Source organism: Notolepis coatsorum, assembly GCF_963971535.1.
Source record: "Notolepis coatsorum genome assembly, chromosome: 1".
Lineage (NCBI taxonomy): Eukaryota > Metazoa > Chordata > Actinopteri > Aulopiformes > Paralepididae > Notolepis > Notolepis coatsorum.
Window position 1 is genome coordinate 91,110,258 of NC_140165.1, and position 22,813 is coordinate 91,133,070.

Sequence of the window (22,813 nt, forward strand, 5' to 3'; positions counted from 1 at the left end):
TTAGTACCAATTGTTGCCCACTGCGCCATCCCGCCCCCCTGGGGCTAGAGCTTTTTGGATAATTTGTTTCCTCTCTGGGGAGAGCGTGCGGGGAAACTGGGTGTCAAAAAGAATGATGAGGTCTCCTCTCTGTGAAGGGTCCTGGGACAACGGCATTCCTTCCCCTGGCACCACCTTCCTGTAGTCTGGCCTGTATGTGTGTGGTGTGACAGAGGAGAAGAGAATTAGAGAGAGAGAGAGAGAGAGAGAGAGAGAGAGAGAGAGAGAGAGAGAGAGAGAGAGAGAGAGAGAGAGAGAGAGAGAGAGAGAGAGAGACTTCCTGTGCCGTTCAGTGCTACATCTTGGGCGTCTTAGGGGCGTCTATACTTTCCGTAGCCGCATTTCTGCAGGACGCTCTCTGATTGGCCACTGACTGACGCTCTCTGATTGACCACTGACATGTTTGCCCAATCGCGTGACGAGCTGTGTCTTTGCCCATTTCCGCGTCGAACAGCCTGCAAACTACCTGGCGTTCTATCGCCATGCTCTAAGACAAACTCTAACCTTAACCAACTTCGAAAGAGCTTAATTGTCGAAAGAACTTGCCGTCACGCTCTAAGACAAACTCTAACCTTAACCTACTTCGAAAGAGTGCCTAAGCCTAACCAGTGTAGAGAGCGTCCTGCAGAAATGCGGCTACAGGAAGTATAGACGCGTCTTAGGGCTAGCCTAGATCCACAAAGAATGGATTGCACGGAGCAAGTTGCACCCTTACTTACAATTCATTATGAATTGAAAATGGGGGACCCTGATGTAAACAAGACGAAAGTCTTTCTCTGGTCTGCATCCCCTTAACAATTGTGTGTATTGAGCCATACTGTATTGTACCCATTCTGCAATCTGTTAATATATATACATTTTCATTCAATGAATCACCGTGCAGATTGATTGATTGAATGCAAATGTTATTAACAGATTGCAGAATGGGTACAATACAGTACGGCTCAATACACACAATTGTTAAGGGGATGCAGACCAGAGAAAGACTTTCGTCTTGTTTACATCAGGGTTCCCCATTTTCAATTCATAATTAATTGTAAGTAAGGGTGCAACTTGCTCCGTGCAATCCATTCTTTGTGGATCTAGCCCTTAGTTTTTAAACAAACACTCACCTTACCACTCACTTTACTCCCTTTAGACACTTTAACACACTTTATATTTATCTATTAGAGATTTGCACTACATTCATACCGCATTTGCACCCTACCCTAAGTGTTTGTACCTCATCTCATTTCTGCATTTGTACCTCACTGTTACTCATTTTACTCTGTATTGTATATTGTGTATATTGACTTTGCTTACTTTTTACTTACTTTTTTTTTATTTATTTTTTTACTTACTTATAATTTTACTGTATGTAGCACACTCTCATGGGCGAATACAGAAACTTTGTTGTGACAAATAATAAACAAACTTGAAACTTGGCTAGCTCCTTGGCTAGCAAGGGAAAAAGAGAGAGAGAGAGAGAGAGAGAGAGAGAGAGAGAGAGAGAGAGAGAGAGAGAGAGAGAGAGAGAGAGAGAGAGAGAGAGAGAGAGGGAGCGAGAGCGAGAGAGAGAGAATTACTATGAAAGAAGTAATTCCATATGAATTGCTGGGGGGGGGGGGGGGGGGGGGGGGGGGAACTGATGCTATTATCGTAATTACCCCCATTGACTTTCATTGGTGTGTGGCTAACTAGCCCGAGCTAGCATGAGGAACAGCATGGATTGTGCTGAAAAAGGACTCTACCGATCAAGAACATCGTTAGTAAATGGATTGCATTTACAAAGCGTTTTTATCCAAAGTGCTTTACAACTAATGCCTCACACCCATTCTCTCACACATTCACACACCAACGGCAGAGGCAACCATGCAAGGTGCCACCTGCTCATCTGAGCAGTTAGGGGTTAAATGTCTTGCTCAAGGACTCTTCGACACGCTGCCGAGAGGGGAGACTAGAGTAAAGACAGGAGCTTGACGCATTGACTTTCTATCGGTTTGTGGCTAACTATCCAGAGCTAGCATGAGGAACAGAATGGATTCTGCTGAGAAAGGACTCTACCAATCAACATTATCATTAGAATAGTAAGTAGCAAATAGTGCTAGGGTTCCAGAAACCCATTTCCATATCAAATTTTGTACTCCAATGATGTAGAAAATAAAGTATACTTACTTTAATAAAGAATATCGAAAATAACTTTGACACATTGAATGAGTGTATTGAAGTGTAGAAAAGTTTGTTCAACTATAAGCCCCAGCCTCATGTGGCAGACGTCTTGTTTATGTTTGGGTTATGGATGGCCATTTGAATAGTAGGTTTTAAGTGTATAATTATAAGGAGGGGATGAGTCAAAGCTTCATCGTTCTCACATAGGTAATTTAGCACTGGAAGACATTTAGTCTCTGTGGTTATGAAGTAACCGGTTTTGAGCGTTTCTATGATGACACTGGCCCACCCTTTTCTTATTATTCTAATGAGATCCTAAGTGACTTTCTAAGATAGTGACATCATCAAAATACTGCGACTTGACAGTTACTGTATGTCAGTGGTTCTTAGGGACTCTTACCTGTTACCTGTTATTGCACAAAAAAAAATGTTGTATTGGATTCTATTATATGTTGTACCCACTGTATTGCACATCGTTGCGGGCAAGACCACCCGCATTTCATTGTATACTTGTATGCCGTGACAAATAAAACTCTTGACTTGACTTGACTTGACTGGGTGTTCCAGGATGTCCCTTTTAAAAGTAATACATTTCTTTACTTGGACCATTATTTCATCCAGAAGACGTAGGTCGTAGGTAGAGGCAGGTAGAGAATGTATAAAAATTACTATTTTGATCATAGGTTTCACAGGTATGTCCGCTCCCTACCTACATTTAACACAATGGAATTCAAGACAAAATCATATCTAACAATTAGGGACAAAATCTTCATCACACGGTGGTCCGTCTCCTAAGGTGTTGTGAATTCTGGGGTCCTTGATATGAAAAACATGGAAAAACACTATATAGGTGAATAAATATCTCCCTGAACTCCCCACAAGGCCAAGCAGTAAAGCACTCACTGCACAATGTCGTTGATGGGAATGTTGAGTAGCCTGCCATCTAGTGTCTGCACGGTCAGAGCGAAGCCAGTCAAGGCCTGCAGGAGAAGGAACACATACAAACATCTGATAAGAATAAGTAATAGTTCTGACCACTGTGTGTTGACTTGTAACTGTCTTAGCTGATTTTTTATTGTTTATTCTTATTTGTTATATGTATGAATTTGCTGGTAAACTGTGCCTTGTTTTGTAAGCTTGTTGTTGCTGTAAATGAGGGTAACCTCCGTGTCTTACGAGTTGGAATAAAGGTTTGAAATTAAATTAAAGTGATAGTTAAAGGTGTGTTAGGTAGTTTTGGGGGAGTACATAATAAGGTGTATTTTCATAACTGAATAAACACACTGTCCTCAGAGGAAAGTTCTGGTCCCTGGAACTCAGTTTGAAGCTAGAAAGCTACCTGATAAGTTACTTTCACTACTGTTAACAGAATATAATAGAATAGAATAGAATAGAATAGAATAGAAATACTTTATTCATCCTGAGGGAAATTTGGCACTACAAATCGCTCACAGTAAACATTTAGGTAGACAAAACAAAAATCACGAATAAGAATAAAAATAAGCCTAAGAATAAAATACGGTCCGGGATATATATTTCATCACATTCTAATATAAAATATACAGTAAAAATATACAGAAATATACAGCAAGTGTAAAATTGTACTATGTTGGTCTAAAAGTAAAAGTCCAGGAAGATAGTACTGTCACCCTGTGCTCAGTGATGCAGTGAGGCACAGTGATGCATTATAAAGTCTGATGGCTGTTGGAATGAAGGACTTCCTGTGCCGTTCAGTGCTACATCTTGGGAGTAGTCTAGCACTGAACTGGCTCCTTCTGTCAGCCAAGCCTGTGTATAGTGGTGGGTAACAAAGGCAGGGCCCCGCAAATTTGTTGCCAATCAGATCGGTACCAGGTACTTTGGCTTTTTTCGCGGCCGTGTCTAGTTTTGGGGAGAACACAAGACTGTTCCTATTGAGCGCCAGTGTATGTGTGCTTGTATAAAAACGGTCGACATTGTTTGAAATGTTCGTTTTGTTAGTGCATCATGTTAAGTCAATTACTTTCACTAACACAGGCCACCATTGAGCGTCTTCACGCCACTGTGAAAAGTTAGGTTTGATCTGTTTTCAGGCCTATTTCCCCAGTCAGCTGCAGGATATTTCCTAATTTCCCTACCTGACCATTTAATATTATGCTTATGAATCTGAAGTGACCTAAAACTAAGAGGTAATGACTATTTCGTGGCAACGATGGTCTTCAGTGTGATTTATATCTGTGTGTTTTGTCCTAAAGTTGTAGTTTATGAACAAACACCATCTAATCCCTGTTTATTCCCCCAGTTGTTTTCTCCCAAAAGGGTGCGTGGCATGACCAAAATAGAGACATGCCAGTCTGATGTATTCTAGGCTTAAATTTGGTTCACACAGTGCCTAAAAATGATTCATGATGACGTAAGAATAATTGTAAGGATTACATGTATAGTAAATATGTTTTCAAAACGAATTGTAGTAACAAGTGTATATGTCCCCAAACTGCATAGTGCATCTTTCAGACACAACAGAAGATAAGACCATGTTTTAGTTACCAAGCGATGACAGCACTACCCTGTCACAGCAGATGGAGAAAGTGTTCACCTGACTCACCATCTCTAGAGAGATCTGGGTCTTGTAGATCAGGTCGTCGTGTTGCCTCACAAGCCAAGGGTGACTCTCCTGTCGCACAACAAACACAATGTCTGCTGCAATGTTATTTGGACCCTAAAGGGAGAGCCACATAGTGTCAGACTTTGTATTAGTGACACAAAAACAAACTTCTTCAGAAATAACTGATGTATGAGTTCCATCTCACAGAGATAGGGTGGATGTGCCGTAAATGGAATTGGGTGGTAATATGTACAAGCAGATCGATCGATCGATTGATTAGATTAGATAAAAATGTATCGTCATTATACAGCACAAGTACAGTACAATGAAAATAAGGTTGGCATCCAACCACAGTGCAAATGTAACAGTACAATAGTAAAGTGCAATAGTAATATACAATGTACAGGTGATTAAACTGGGTATAAAATATATAAATTAGTACTACTGAGTAATAATGCTAATCCAATGTATACAGAGTTGTAATATTACATATAATGTACAGTGATATGGTGCTAAGGATTATATGCAGGTATATTTCCAAGAAAATTCTAAGCACTCTCTGGTAAACACAAGATTTATTAAAGGGGTTCTTCTGCATGATTCTATGTGGGGAAATTGTTTCTGATTTGTTGATTAAATCAACTAATCAATTAATTGACTAAACCTCATGATTGTCTTTGGTCAAGGACAGCCCTACTATTTGATTACTCCAGCTTGGTGAATCTGAATTTGTCACAATCGTCCCACGTTACAGCTGTTCCCATCCCCCCTTCCTGGGACATCTTACCTGGTCACCTTGCTTTGGGAAGGTAATCCTTGTGCCTTCATTCCATCCAGGCTTTACAAAAATTGTCAGAATCTTTTCTTTAATGCTGTAGGAGTGTCCATCATCCTCGTTCAAGACCTGGTCAAGAAAGAGCCCAAATCACGGTGAAATAAGAGCAATGAAACAGAAATAATAACCAGTTCTTATTATCTTAAAAACAGACAAAGGAGTAAAGGAGTATATTCACAAGGTGTTTAATTAGGTTGAACATTTAAAGATTCTCTAAATGTTCTCAAAATGTCATGAATCAGCTAAAACCCTGACATTACTGACCACTGCACTTCTCTCTCAAAATTGTGTGGTTAGCTTTGAGTAAAGAAAAAAAATACCTCTACATAGCCGGGTAATATCTATACCCCCCCCCCCCCCCTAAATAGTGTAGCAACACTGGTTAGGATCAAGAGATCTGGCTGATAAGAGCTGGTTGTTATGAGTTGTACCAATGTGCAGGGGGGTAGCTCCAGATTCTGGGCCCCATGAAAGAATGTATTTGTAGGCCCCCAGTGAATGCGAGTGCGCGTAAGAAATTTTTTTGGCCATTTTTTTATTGATGAAAACACATAATATGGTTTTTACCTATACATTCGGATCAGCAGTTCAGCACCTGCACTGTTGGTGGGTGAGCCTAGTAAAGGATGTCGCATTGCGTTCATCTTCAATTAATGGACCAATGCAATAGTCTACCAAAGCCCCCCCCCCTCTCTCTATATATCTCACACACACACACACACACACACACACACACACACACACACACACACACACACACACACACACACACACACACACACACACACACACACACACACACACACACACACACACACACACACACACACACACACACACACACACACACACACACACACACACACACACACACACACACACACACACACACACACACACACACACACACACACACACACACACACACACACACACACACACACACACACTTCAGAAACAAACATAGTATCAATGAGAGCATCAATAATACACCTGAGTGATGTCTAGTAAAACCTTGGAATCATCCTAAGCTACCCCCCCCCAGCTACGCCCCTGCCAATGTGATCTAGTTGTGATTGTGATGACGGTCAAGTATGTGGGTTACTGGGTTGTTGTAGACATGACCAACGTTCCCTGTGGTTGGTGGTCCCATGGGTGAGGGACGGGGCTAAGGAGGTTAGTTAATATTACACCTGAGGGCGTGGTCTCTTGGTGTGGAGTAGAGAAGGAGTAAACAAGTATCTTAACATAGTTCAAGTTTCAAGTTCAAGTTTCTTTATTAGTTGTCATAAAAAAAATACAGAATACTTTTCTATTAAATGATTTTTTCTGTTATGCCTCACATTGTGAGACCGGTACCCTGTCTTGGCGTGCTGGGCTATGCCTGTTTGAGTACTAAATAAAGAAGCACTACTCTTCCGTGAATATCTGTGTGGACAATCTACTTCATAATGGTGAGGTCGCTACAATATACTTCAATCTTTTAGAACCCTCTGGTTATAAGTTACATTTGAAGAAAGGCTTGCTCCTCCCCTTTACCCAACTAACAGACAAGGTGCGATTTGACCAATCCCCCTTTAAAGTGGAAGAAGTCGTATTCACCTACTATTAAAAGTTAATAAATGTTCTTTTAAAGATCTGTTCAGAGTTAACTTCAAGGTGCTCTTAGAACGCACAAAAAAGGATTTCACATTAAGATGACCGTACTACCCAGATTCCTATACCTATTTCAGATTATCCCGGTTTTTATACCGAAATCATGGTTTAAACAATTAGACTGCTGTATCTCCACCTTCACATCCACATCCAAGCATGAGGAAAATGTACTGTATTTACTGAAAGATGGTGGACCAGGCCTTCCCAATCTTCTTACATTATTATTCGTCAGCGACTAATCTAAGTGTATATGGGGCATTCTACCGAATTAGTTCAAAGTGTGGTCCCACAACAAGAAAAACTATTTAACAAAACAATTAAGTATTCAGACATAGATATTTACTAAGAATATGTTATGATCTATTTAAACCCAAGGCATTAAATTAGATTATGATGAGCTAAATATATACAAAATCATCATTTATAGGGTACTTTCTATTGGGAAGTAGCTGTCCCAAACCCTGACCCGTAAATGTAAATGTATGTAAATAACATTTTTTTTTTAATTTAGTTCAATGGTGTAATTTCAAAGATATTCATGATTAAGTTTAAACAGAAGTTGAAAGATTTAGATTTATTTTGGGTTTAATTTTTAAATTAAAAAACTATACTCAAAAAATCTTGTCCCTAGTTTTCATGTCACTACCGAAACACAGGAGTTTTAGTCCATTGGCTGAGCCTGTTTTTTAGCCACACCCCTGCATTTTTTTTACCGGGCAGTAACACTGCCTTCCTGTCCCTCATGGCTGCATGGTAAGTAGCTAAATCCCATACTTTTGAAATAAATGTGTTACAAAGTCTGAAAATCGGTGTGTAACTTTAAGAATTGTTACCACGAACACATATTCTCTTCAATTAAGTATACGATGTCCGATATTATCGGCCTACCGATATTATCGGCCTACCGATATTGGCATTCAAATGTAATATCGGAAAATATCGGTATCGGTTTTCAAAAATAAATAAATTTTTATAATTTTTTTTTACATTTATTTAACCTTTATTTACCCAGGCAAGAAAGTAAGAACAAATTCTTATTTTATTTATTGTCAAAAGTATCCATAATGGTGTGTTAATTCCACAACAAGAGATATGTAATGTTAATTACCTGAAATTATTCAGTTTTTTTGGGGGGGGGGGGGGGGGGGGTGGAACCCTGCATATATCGGTATCGGTTGATATCGGTATCGGAAATTAGTTGGACAATATCGGTATATTGGTTATCGGTAAAAAAAAATCCCATATCGAACATCCCTACAATTAAGTAAACTTTTTGGGGTTTCATGCGGAATATTATGTTTTTATGTGAGTACACCTCTTCAAAGATGTGTATGCTATATGTGCTTGCTAGCATTCTTTAGTTATGCTCAAAGTTTGCCAGAATTGTCACTACCGAAACAGTCACTACAGAAACATATGGTAATGTTTCTGTAGTGATGTGATCATTTCGGTAGTGACAAAATGGAATGTTAAGTAGTTAAAACCCATCATTTTGAAATAAATGTGTTCCAAAGTCTGAAAATCAGTGTGTAACTTTAAGAATGGAACACATATTCTCTTCAATAAAGTAAACTTTTTGGGGTTTTATGCTAAATATTATATGTTTTATGTATTATGCAGTCACTACCGAAACACTGGGTGTTTTGTAAAAAATAAAGTATATTGAGTTATAAACTAAAATGTTATGATACTGATTGGTTAAATGTATGTTAAATGTCTTGTTCTTTTTAAATAAATGTGTTCCAAAGTCTGAAAATCGGTGTAACTTTAAGAATTGTCACCACCGAACACATATTCTCTTCAATTAAGTCAACTTTTTGGGGTTTCATTTGAAATATTATGTTTTTATGTGTGTACACCACTTCAAAGATGTGTATGCTAGCCATCTGCTTGCTAGCATTCTTTAGTTATGCTCAAAGTTAGCTAGAATTGTCACTACCGAAACAGTCACTATAAACATATGTGGTAAAGTTTCGGTAGTGATGTGATCATTTCGGTAGTGACAAAATGGAATGATAAGTAGTTAAATCCCATAATTTTTAAATAAATGTGTTCCAAAGTCAGAAAATCAGTGTGTAAGTTTAAGAATGGAACACATATTCTCTTCAATAAAGTAAACTTTTTGGGGTTTTATGCTAAATATTATGTTTTTATGTATTATGCAGTCACTACCGAAACATCCACAAAGAATGGATTGCACGGAGCAAGTTGCACCCTTACTTACAATTCATTATGAATTGAAAATGGGGGACCCTGATGTAAACCAGACGTCTTTCTCTGGTCTGCATCCCAATTGTGTGTATTGAGCCGTACTGTATTGTACCCATTCTGCAATCTGTTAATACAATTTTCATTCAATCAATCACCGTGCAGATTGATTGATTGAATGAACATTTTATTAACAGATTGCAGAATGGGTACAATACAGTACGGCTCAATACAATTGTTAAGGGGATGCAGACCAGAGAAAGACTTTCGTCTGGTTTACATCAGGGTCCCCCATTTTCAATTCATAATGAATTGTAAGTAAGGGTGCAACTTGCTCCGTGCAATCCATTCTTTGTGGATTTAGGTGTTTCGTAAAAAAAAACGTATACTTATATTGAGTTATAAACTAAAATGTTATGATACTGATTGGTTAAATGTATGTTCAATTTCATTAACTCTGAAATCAATATGATCAGTGTTATGCATTTTACAGAAAAAGATTGCATTTAGATTTTGATCTAATTGTATATCAATTGAACTTTGAAATTTGGTAAAAATGTAATTTTTATTGATTTAATTGTGAAAACCTTCAAGAAAAAGAAAAATAAATACTCTTTAGAGAAGGGAAGGAAACACAATCTTAACAGGTTAATATAATACCGTTTTACTATAGTGTGTATTACTATGTTTCGGTAGTGAACATTTTTGAGAGGAAAAACATTCAAAAATATTCTGAAAAAAATACAATATAAAAATTGCCGGTACTCTCACTAGATATATGTACTTTAGATATGGTACAATATATATTCGGACAAAGTTTTGGGAATAAACATACAAAATTTCAAAATATTTCCAACCTGACTTTCAACAAATTGGCCCATATACTGGGTTTCCACTTTTAAAAAGGGGCGACAGTGGCTCAAGAGGTACAGCGGCCATCTTGTAATAGGAAGGTCGCCGGTTCGATGTGTCGGTGTGTCCTTGAGCAAGACCCCGGCCCTAACTGCTCCCGATGAGGCACCTTGCATGGTTGCCTCCGCCCTCTGTGTGTGAATGGGTGAATGTGAGGCATGGGTTGTATAAAAGTTCTATATAAATAAAACTAGAATTGAAAAGAACATTGAACTCCAATCAAACCCCCCAAACTCATTATTATGCTATCTTGCCTTGGGTTCCTTCAAATCTTCAGGCCCGCAGTTTTGTAAACTGAACTGGACTGGTTGGACAACACTGAGGTCCTCTACAGGAAGGGACAGAGCATTTCCTGAGGAGACTCAGGTCTTTCAATGCGTGCAGCCGGCTACTGCAGACGTATTACCAGTCTGTGATTACCAGTGTCCTCTTCTTTGCCCCTTTTATGCTGGGGGGGTAACATTAAGTTAACTCAAGAGACACTAACAAATTGAACAAGCTGGTGAGGAAGGCTAGTTCCGTAGTGGGAGTTGAACTGGTCAAACTGGAAACAGCTGGATGCTATACCTGAAAACCCCTCCCACTCCCTCTATGAGGAGCTAGCCAAGATGAGGAGCACGTTCAGCCAGACATAGGCTTCCCAACCGTGGGCACTGACTGTTTATCTGACTCTTAATAATAATAATAAACACTGCATGGATTCTACGGTTTGGACCATGTATACTGTCATCACTATTACTATTGTCTGATCAAATTCGGCCACCCACTACTGTTCACTACTACTACTTGAGTGTCGTTGCATGCCGAATAAAGACCTCTGCAACAGGTCCTGCATTATTATTACTACTGTTATCACTATTATTATCACTATCATCATTATTACTTTGCACTTTGTTCTATGCTCTATTATTATTACTACCTATCCTACCACGCCCCCCCCCCCCCCCCCCTATGCTGTTGTGACACCTGCATTTCCCAAAGGGGATTAATAAAGGAACACTTGACTTGACTAAAACAACTCTTCCCATCATTCACACCCATTACCACGAACGTTTAGACCTCAACCCATACCAGAAAGGCACTATTTCTAGATTATATAACATCATTCTAAATATTAACCCTCTATCTTGGGGAGGATATAGGCGAAGATAGACCAGGTGGCATATAGGCAGGGGTGTAGCTGGGGGGGGATATATAGAGTGAGAGGGGGGGCTTTGGTAGAGTATTGCATTGGTCCATTCATTGAAGATGAACGCAATGCGACATCCTTTACTAGGCTCACCCACCAACAGTGCAGGTGCTGAACTGCTGATCCGAATGTATAGGTAAAAACCATATTATGCGTTTTCATCAATAAATAAATGGCCAAAAAAAAATGTATTGCGCGCTTTCGCTCGCATTCACTGGGGGCCTACAGATACATTCTTTCATGGGGCCCACAATCTACAGCTACGCCCCTGCATATAGGACCATAGCGTTGTACCTGTCCATACTTCATCATTTTCTATTAGACATGGGATCATTCCGTTCAAGGTTTTTCCACCGCCCTACACTACTCAAAGCAAAAACTGGCAAAAATACAGTATATCCAAATATAAGTGTCTACGATGCAGTGGCGGCTCGCCACTGGTGGCGCTATGGGCGCCGACCCACCTGTTAAATGAGAGAATAAGAAAAAAAAAAAACTTTTTTGTTTTTTGTTTTATAGCCCTATAAATAATATAAACATGTTTAAAATGAATAATATTTACTCATTTTAAGTATGTTTGTATTTCCAATGCACAATATAACGTTATTATCTAAATTAAAAAAACAGCGTTTTCATGGGCAGGAAGTGACGTTTTTTTTTATTTTTTCGTATTTCTCGCCTGGGCAAGAAGCGATAGCGCTCTGAGTGCGCGTCACAGTTTGATCGCTGTCTCCGTCACAGCCAATCAGTGCATACGGCGTTGTGCGTTGAAATATGACTATTATGTTGGAATCCGAGCGCGATTTGAAGCGGTCTAGAAAGCAGCGTGAACTTCCGTGAGAATTTCCATAGCCGCATTTCGCGGAGACGCTCTCTGATTGGCCGACGCCAGTATTTTTTTCTATGGCAGAATTTCACAGAGACGATCTCTGATTGGCCGAATCCAATTTCTAATGTTCCAATTCTAGCAAGTTCTAGCTTGGTTCCTGGTACTAGGACTGTTGTTTGTCTTAGAGCGTGCCGTGCTGTGACTGCAAGTTCTTTAGACTGTTAAGCTTAGGCACTCTTTCAAAGTTGGCTAAGGTTAGAGTTTGTCTTAGAGCATGGCGATAGAACGCCAGGTAGTTTGCAGTCTGTTCGAGCGGAAATGGACAAAGGAATGTACTTGTTGAGTGTTGTGCTAACGTCGACGAGCTCAGCTGAGCTAACACTTGGCTAACAAGCTATATGGCGGATTATACACGTTTCCTGCCCTGGACGTTTCAACTAAACAGTGAGTCTCTCTCTCTCTCTCTCTAACGTTAGTACTACTAGGCTGGTGCGGGCTAACTGGCTATCGTTCTGGGAGCTAACGTTAGTAGTACTACTAGGCTGGTGCGGGCTAACTGGCTATCGTTCTGTGATTTGTTTACTTGGTAACACGGGTTGCTAAGGAATTTAGGTTTGAGGTTGAAGAAATCTCTCTCTCTCTCTCTCTCTCTCTCTCTCTCTCTCTCTTCTTAACGTTAACGGTTGTAAATAGTTTTTTTAGGAGCAGTACTACTGCTGGCCATTCATGAAGCGAGACATTGCTGATTGTTTATTTATCGATGGCTCATTGATTTAACTACTGCAGCTCTCTCGGATTGAAAATACGTGGATTATGGCTTGTTCAATATCGTCTATGTTTGAATGAATGAATGAATGAGAACTTTATTAACAGATTGCAGAATGGGTACAATACAGTACGGCTCAATACACACAATTGTTAAGGGGATGCAGACCAGAGAAAGACGTTTGTCTTGTTTACATCAGGGTCCCAGATTTTCGATTCATATCGATAGTTTAATAGCTAGCCTTGGCTCGTTTAACAATATGCAAAATATGTGTACAGCCCTGTACTCATACTGAAGTTATTCTTGGTATATAATAGGTCTGATTGTGTAACGAATCGATTCCACGTCGCGCTGTGTGTGAGAGAGAGAAGGAGAGAGGGAGAGATCTGCCTGTGTTTGGAGACGGGCGAGTTTTGTTTCTAACTTTTCTATTTATATTGTGTTTCAAGTTGTGAATTAGAGTCTAGACTATACTTTATTTGACTGGTTGTGTGTTGTTGTAGTAACAGCTGAGCGACTCGTTCATAAGAGCCGATTCATTGCCGTGAGCGTGAGTCGAATCGCTCATGTCTTGCCATGAGTCTTGCGTGGTACAGTACTGTACTGTACATGTTCGCAAAATATTTGGTATAGCGCCCCTAGTGGCGAAGTACCCAGCGGCCGCCACTGCTACGATGCAACAATAGTCTAGCAAATGTGGGGCACAAATTAACAACCTCAGATCAACAGCTGTGATTGGAGGATCAAGAAAAGAGGACTGGGTTTGAGATACAGTAGGTCTCTTGGTCTCAATGTGCGATGAGAGATCTTGTATTAGTCCTCCTTACCCTGCGGGATATCGCAATCTTCTTTGTGCCTCCATGGAAAAGCTCATCCAGAGACAAGTGCAGATCCATCTCTATAGGGGAATCCTGTGTAGCAACTCCTCGTCCTCGCAGGCCACTAAACCCAATCACTACTTCATCCCCATCTGTAAATATTATGATATGGTTATACAGTAGCATTAAATTCAAACAAACCACACAATGTCCGACTTAATTGCCCTGGGGCACAGGAAGCAATTAAAATGGGTGACTTTTCGTTGTACTGTACTTGTGCTGTATAATGACAATAGATTTTAATCAAATCTAATCTTTCTCCATAAAAGGTATTATTTGTATGATTTCTTGATATATATATACTAGGGCTGACCCCTATTAGTCGATTAGTCGAATAACCGTAGTCGACTGGCCAACCTCTTAGTCGAATATAATAAAAATAAAAAAAATTTAAATTAAAAAGAAATTTAAAATATTTAAGTTTTGTCATTCTTTCCAAAAGAAAAGAGGCCTAGAAGCGTGGCTAACGCCAATGGCACGCATACCAGAGGCTAACTGCCTAAGAAAACAGGCACAGAGGCACTGAAAGAGGATTTCACCCATCTAATGAACACACTAGACTAGACAAATACATTGAAGATGTATCCATCAGTGGACCAATTGCATGCTTTTTTTGCATCCTTGCAGAGGACAAGAAGCTTTCAGTCAACTCCTTCAGACATTAAGCACCCCCCACAGCCCAAATGGAATGATAAATAAAAAATAAAAAATAATTCTATATATATATATATATTTTTTTTCCAACCAATTTGACTAACGGCAAATGTGGGCCAATCATAGTCGACCATCCAAATCCTTAGTCGGGGACAGCCCTAATATATACAAAGTATTTTAAAAGTAAAAATACGTGTGGCATTGACAACTGACCAATTACTACTGTCAGTTGTAAACTGTAAACAAATGTGTAGCCTCACCATCAAAAGTAATAAATATGAATAGAGCGACATGTTTTAGACATGTTGATTGACTGAGCTGTTGATACAATGACGAATACTACAACAGGTAAATGTTTTTTTTTATTTTTTATTTATTATTATCTTTTCCCCCCTTCTTTTTCCATTTTTCTCCCATCCCAATGTTAGTCGTTATGCCAATTCCCACTCCCCTTCCTGGTCGTTGCGCCGTCGGTCCGGGAGGGCGGAGACTATCACGTGCTTCCTCCGACACATGTGTACCCAGCCCACCGCTTCTTTTCACCTGGCAGCGCAGACTCTCACTGGGAGAGTGTAACGTGTGTAAGGTCACACTACCTCCCTCCAGATCTTTCCCTCGCTGTGCAGGCGCCCCGACCGAACTGGAGGAGTCGCTGTTTACAACGACCAGGACCCACCCACCAGCTTTCCCACCCCTAACACTGCCAATTGTGTTAGTATGAACGACCAGCCAAGCTGGTAGCAATGCCGAGAGCTGGGCTCGAACCCAGCATCTCCTGCACTAGTGGCGAGCGCCTTGCCCACTGCGCCACTTAGCCACCCCAGGTAAATGTGTTTTTAATTGTATTAGCTGTATACAAACCACACAATGCAATTGAAAAACAACATGGTATATCATGAGTCACTAATCTATCGTTCTTACTTGCGAATGGGTTGTCGCCTCCAAAGAACTGTCTGAATGTTTTGTCTGGGTTGTCATGGTAAACGTATCCCGATGTCCAAGCGCCGTCTTCTCCAACCTCTGGTGGGATGCCACCTTTCAGACCCACCTCTCCGAACTTGTCGTATGTTGCTTTTGTCCGAACTGCAGTAAAACAAAGCCATACAGGGCAGGGCTGATTTCAACTAGGGGGTGGTCTGGAGGGGGGCTATGCCGCCGTCCGGGAGACAAAGACATTGCAATAAAGAAAGCCATTTGCTGTAATTTCCTGCAACTTAACCCTTTCACTACCACACAACAACGGGTTAACCCTTTCACTACCACACTACAGAAGGTTAACCTTTCACTACCACACTACAGACGGTTAACCGTCTGTAGTGTGGTAGTGAAAGGGTTAAAAACATAATTTCAATAAAATAGCAAACACAAGTTAAGTACAGTGTATAAGGTTGCACAATACACACATACACACACAATGGAACAGAAAAACAGAGCACCGAGCTATCACGTATTAGACAATGAGATGTGTCTGTTTCTTTTTTTTTTTTTTTTGGTCTTTTTCCCCCTCCATTTTTCGCCGATTTTCTCCCATCCCAATGTTAGTCGTATGCCAATTCCCAGTCCCTTCCTGGTCGCTGCGCACTTACCCCCCACAGTCAGATCATCTGGGAGAGTGGAGGCTACCACGTGCTTCCTCCGACACACGTCCAGCCAATCACCGCTTCTTTTCACCTGGCAGCGCGGATTCTCATTGAGAGGGCGTAGCGTGTGGGAGGACCACACTATCCCCCTCACGTCCAATCCGCGCTTAGCAGGCGCCCCGACCGAACTGTAGGAGTCGCTGTTTACAACGACCCGGACCCACCCCGCCAGCTTCTCCCACCCTCTGATACAGCCAATTGTATCAGTGCAGACGGCCAGCCAAGCTGGTGACAACCCCGGAGCTGTGAGCTGGATTCGAACAGGCAAATCCAGCTCAGCTCCGGGGCTGGTGACGAACGCAATCTCCGCTCGACCACCTAACCGCCTAGATGTGTCTGTTTCTAAGCTGGCACCAAGATTTCCTGTTTTTACTTAAATCTTTATATATATACATTTTTTAAACACATGGTGGCACTGGCACCCCTACGCCATTGTTTAGGGAAAGCCCTGCAGTGTCGTAGATGAGAAGCATGAGAGCAGAAACCACTGACCTAATAGCTCTAAACATGAGTCTGTGACATGTCTGTGAACCACCACTAAAGGCTGAGTGGCTAACCATGAGTGAGTGAGTGAGTGAGTGAGTGAGTGAGTGAGTGAGTGAGTGAGTGAGTGAGTGAGTGAGTGAGTGAGTGAGTGAGTGACATTGCCAGTATATGAGGTGCTTCGCATCTAAAAATAAATAGTAGGCTAAATACATAATGATAATAATAATAAATTATACAAATCTAATAAATTTGTATTAACAACACTAATGTCTACTTAGTTGTGTCAGCCTGATGACTGACTGCAGTCAAAGAAAAAAAGAAGAAACCTCCAGCTAACATTGAAATCAACGCATTAAAAAAGAATGGCTGCCGTGGCTCTACTGGGACAATTTGTGGCGTCATAATACCGTTTCAACCCCCATCAAATCATATAAAACGAAATCCCTTGCAAAGTAGCAAAATGCTGTTTTTTCTTTTTTACTTAACCTCTTGGTTGCATTTTTTACTTTTGTTAAAGCTTGCACTTGTCACATGGTACAGAGCAGAACAGTGAATTTATCAAATGTACAGATTGATGTGAGTTAGGGCTGTCACTAATAATTGTTCTGGTAACTGAGATTATTTGAGAGAGACTCCACAGTTTAAAAGATGTATCAAATATGCAACACTAGCTAACAAGGAAATAGAAAATAAGTTAAATGATGATATAATAGTATACTTGCATAACAAGAATAGTATCTCGGGTATGAAGATACTACAGATGGTAATTATATACTGTAGTTATGTTACAGACATGCTATAAACAAAGTCATAGTTCAAAAGAGGCTCCTAAACGACAAAGCTGAATCAAAATTAATTAATCTTATCAGACTACATGAGCCACACAATCATGACAGCTCACTAAATGAAATGGTAGAAAATCTCAATGATGCACTGTCATCTGTAAATTCTGTCTTAAGGTAACTAACTTGCGTTCAGCGTTTCGTTCAGCGTTTCTCTGATTGGCCACGACGCCCACGTGACCGCGCGCCCTTATCCACGCCTGCCGCTCTGTGTGTTGCAGCGCGCGGCAGAGCGGCAGAGGTCCCTGTGTGTTCTCGCCTTCCTCAATTTATACGCATGGAAGTATTACAACAATCACTGTGTGTTGTTGTAGCCACCTCCTCAGAGGCAGGAATACTAAGCTCCCCCATGTGGGCCCTTGGATGTTAAGAGGTTAATGTTTTTAAATATATATTTTTTTGTAGCAAAGAGTAAAGACCATAACCCTATCAAAAACAGTAGTCAAAGTGTATATTTTCATTTTACCGATGTTGTATACGATTTATCGGAAATACGAATGTATCGGAAAATGCTAATTATCGTAAAAACCGCAAGGAAATGACTAAATCCAGATTCAACCCTGCCATTGGAAAGAGGAGCATTTTCCCTATCCATAGATGTATGATTTGGCCATAATAAGGTCAAGGTCAAGTTCAAGGTCAAATATGAATTTATAATTAAAACAATTATCATTAATTACTGTATCTACAAATCCTTCTGTTTAATCATCTTCCCTTTATTCATTTGCTTAGATTTTTTGTACACATGATCTCAATAAGGTGGTGAATGAGCTCAGTGAGCATTTTCTCCTACCCGTATAAATCTTTGATCAAAGATGCAAAAATCATAAATCATAATTTATATTCTCCTTTTCTTCATTACAATTTACTCAGCCTAGTAACAGACACAATATTTCTGACACTGGAAATACATACCCCCAGGTCCCTAGATGTTCCTAGATACCAAGAACATGCAAATTGACCTTGCAGAAGTGGAGCAATCTTCCATTTACTTAGGCATGTACCTTTAGGCGAAAACGGTCTACAGATGAACAGGTTAAGATAACCATAACCCTAACCCTTAACCATAACTTTCTATCTTAACCATAACCATGAAACATTCAAATGAACCATCAACATAGTATTGCTGTGTTTGTATCAGGGTGGGTGGGTGGCTTACTGTAGTACTTTATTTAAATAGTTTGATGAGACTGTGTTGGTGGCAAACGGTTGGCGGCAGCCCCGATTACTGCCAAGGCTTCTACTTACTGTTGCTCAGAACATCGTAGGCCTCGGCAATTTGACAGAATATCTCTGTGGCATCAGATTGGCTGTTTTTCTTTGGATGGTACTTCAAGGCAAGCCGTCGATACCTGGTAACATTCATATCAACGTTAACTTACCAAACAAAAGAAAAATGTATTTGATGGTATTAGCACAATGCTGATTTTTTTAGCAAAATCTCACGCACATCCCAAAACTGTTTTGCACACTTTAATTTAGTTTGACAGTTATTGAGATTAAATTAGTCTGAATATGGCCAACCGTGATGTCAATTGACCTCATTCTGACCTCTGACAAGTCCAAGATCTCCAATAAAGGGGTTATAGCATGCCGGTTAAGCGATCATTATATGATATTCTGCACCCACAAAAAGCTAAAACAAAAGGCCGGCTGTCACAAAACAGAAGAGCTCAGTGGTACACTAGTTGAAGAAACATGGCTTGGTTTCAAAACCAAATTATCAACAATACTAAACGACATGGCCCCCCTAAGAACCACCAGGGTAAAAAACCGTGCTGAGCCATGGATGCACTTGACCACTATGAAAAGCAGAGACAAAAAATGCTCTGAGTTTTGTAAAAGTCAGTCAAAGCTTACCAAAAGGTCGAGCAGTGAACTCCAAGCCCATGTGACTGAACTCAAACTGCAAAGAAACAGACTAAGAAATGACATAAACTCCATGATCAAAACTGCAAAAAAAGAATTTCATCAATGACAAAACTGAGGAAAACAAAAATAAACCCTGTGAACTTTGGAAATTACTCAATACTTAATCAACTAGGCTGCAGTAAAAAACTTAAAACCAGATTTTCAAACATAAACATAAAGACAGATAACATGACAAGCTGGATGTGGCCAATTACTTAAACATTTTCTTCACAAACATAGCCACAACACTGGTAAATAAACGACCCTCCCACTCAGGGCGTTTTGGGGTAGAACACATCATAGCCTACTACAAAAACCTAGGGGTCTGCAAAGACTATTTCAAACTAGAAATGGTAACAGCTGAGGTACACAAAAAACTGAGCGCCCTCCAACCTAACAAGGCCACTGGCCATGACAATATCCCCTCCAAATTTCTCAGAGACTCAGCAGCCGCCATCACCCCAGTCATCACACATATAATAAAACTCTCCATAAAACAGGGACACGTACCCAAAGACTTCAAAATTGCAAGAGTAAGGCGGTCAGGTAGCGCAGTGGACTAAGCGTCTGTCTACCACCACAGAGACACTGGTATAGAATCCGGCTGTCAGCGGTGCCTCCGGCTTGGCCGGTCGTCATACTGACACAATTGGCAGTGTCAGTGGGTGGGAAGCCGGTGGGTGGTATCCTAGTCATTGTAAACAGCGACTCCTACAGGTCAATCAGGGTGCCTGCACAGCAAGGGAAGGAACTGGTGAAGGTAGTGTGATCCTCCCACGCGTTACACTTCACCAATGAGAGTCCGCACTGTCAGGTGAAAAGAGGCTGCTGGCTGTCTCCTATGTATCGGAGGAAGCATGTGATAGACTTCAGGGCTCCCTAGACCGGCAAGTAGGGGGCAAATGCGTGCAACAACCAGGAAGGGGAGGGGGGAATTGGCATAACGACTAAATTGGGATGGGAGAAAAGTACAGAAAAATAGGAGAAAAAGTAGATCAAAAAGATTATTGCGAGAGTAACTCCCCTGCACAAAAAGGGCAGCAAATTGGACCCAGACTACTATCATTACACCTGGGTAAAACAGAGTCCATTCTCTTTTATTTCAAATAACAAACTCAGCAAAAACCCACCTCACCCCTGCCCACTTTGACAACCTAGGATGGCTTAGAGTAGATGACAGAGTACAGCAACTTGCAATGGGCCTGGTCTACAAGATACACTATACGACTAAGGTACCCATGTACATGTCAAAATACTTCCCAAAGGTCAGTGAATACAACGACCACAACACCAGAGGGAGCTCCACAAATCATGTTAAACCCAGATTTGGCTCAAACAAGGGACTAAACACGTTTCGCAATTATGCTACATCAATGTGGAACGCCCTACCCACAGCTGTAAAGGAATGTGAATCACTACCTACTTTCAAAACTGCTCCCAAAGAGCACCTGCCGGAGACTGCAATTCAAAACTGGCCCCTGTAAATGTCCAAACCCAACCCCCTCCAAATGTACAGTTCCCCCCCCCCCACCCCGCCTACCCACCCCCCACCCCCCAACCACCTCCAATGTGGTTTACCCCCCCATTCCCACCTACCCAAACCCCCCACCCCACCTACCCAACCTCCTCAAATGTACAGTTTCTTCCCCCTCAAATGTATATACTCTCTTTTTAGACTATTTTTGTACTCATAAACAGTACTGTATATTTGTATATCTGGTATGTCATAAATGTCTAGATGTAGCAGTAGGGTACTGTCTATCTGTATGTCATGTATGTCATATATGTTATGATGAATAGCAAATGGGGGACCCTGATGTAAAGACGAAAGTCTTTCTCTGGTCTGCATCCCCTTAACAATTGTGTGTATTGAGCTGTACTGTATTGTACCCATTCTGTAATCTGTTAATACAATTTTCAATCAATCAATGGAGGCATGTGTTAATTACAGCTAAATTAAATTATAAGGTAGCAGTCCCTATAAGACAATACAAGGTATTGCTATTTCTTCATCTAACGTAATTTACATAATTTCATTGAGCTGTATTAACACAACACAAGGATATTCAACCAACGTCCCTGATGACATCACTGGTGGCCACATTCAAACTAATTTAACTTTACTCTTAATAACCATCAAACTAAATGAATGTGTGCAAAACGGTTGAGAGTTTTTGGGTGTGCGTGAGATTATGTGCAAAATAAATCAGCATTGTTTTTGTTTGGCAATGTGCCCCTTACGATTTTTTTATATCTGCGTCCGTTGCACTTCTGTTTATTTCCAGTGATGAGTAGTAATCTATATCCATCTTTGACTGAAAGGAAGAACTAGACAATTCTGCGCGGGGAAATTGTGAAAGTGTGGGTGATGCCTGTGGTGGGAGAGGGTCTGTATTGTCTCTTTCCACAGCAAAATGGTAGAGAAATGCAGGCTTCAATCTATGTTGTTTAGTCTATCTGTTCAGTACTGATGACAATGAGATGTTCTGAGAGAATTGTTGAATAATTATATACACAAATGTTCTAGAATGTTTTATTATGACAGCATACTGTGACATCACAAATGTTCTAGAATGTTCTATTATAACATCATACTGTGACATCACAACGGAACATGTTTGAGTTCAATTTGAATAATATAAATAATATGTTTGGTAAGGCTGTCCCCGAAGCGTGTTGCTTTTTAACAGCGGAGGAGTGCAAGAATGTGACAATGTGACCATGTGACCGCGGCAGCGCGAGAGAGCGGCAGTGCGGAAATAGGCTGTCTATTGCCATTCTCTAAGACAAACGCTAACCTTAACCAGCTCCTTAACAGCGCCTAAACTTAACCTTTCTAACCTTAACCAACTCCGAAACAATGCCTAACCTTAACCTTAACCTTAACCTTAACCATGCCTAACCTTAACCTTAACCATAGAAAGAATATTGCCATTCTCTAAGACAAACTCTAACCTTAACCAGCTCCTTAACAGCGCCTAAACTTAACCTTTCTAACCTTAACCAACTCCGAAACAATGCCTAACCTTAACCTTAACCTTAACCATGCCTAACCATAACCGGTGAAAGAATACACGTTAAAAAAATAAAAATAAAAAAAATTTATGGGATTCGAACTTGAAACCAACCAGCAGGACCGCAGGACCGCCGCGCTGCCAGGTGAGCTAAGCTTCGAATGAGAATCATGGCGGTTTACGGCTAAATAATGCCGCAAGCTCTGCCGCTCCAAATAGACA

General features: G+C 40.6%; 1 protein-coding gene across 1 annotated transcript; it reads right to left on the bottom strand.

Annotated features, from left to right (window-relative positions):
- On the bottom strand, positions 1-21,886 carry LOC311242299 (dnaJ homolog subfamily B member 13-like; the record flags this gene model as incomplete). The annotated part of the gene is made up of 8 exons (XM_084331239.1): positions 1-190; positions 3,091-3,167; positions 4,772-4,885; positions 5,559-5,675; positions 13,994-14,136; positions 15,620-15,781; positions 18,915-19,018; positions 21,819-21,886. 8 exons carry the CDS (start codon positions 21,884-21,886, stop codon positions 1-3), a joined length of 975 nt encoding a protein of 324 aa, XP_084187365.1.
- Between the last annotated feature and the right edge of the window lie 927 nt (positions 21,887-22,813).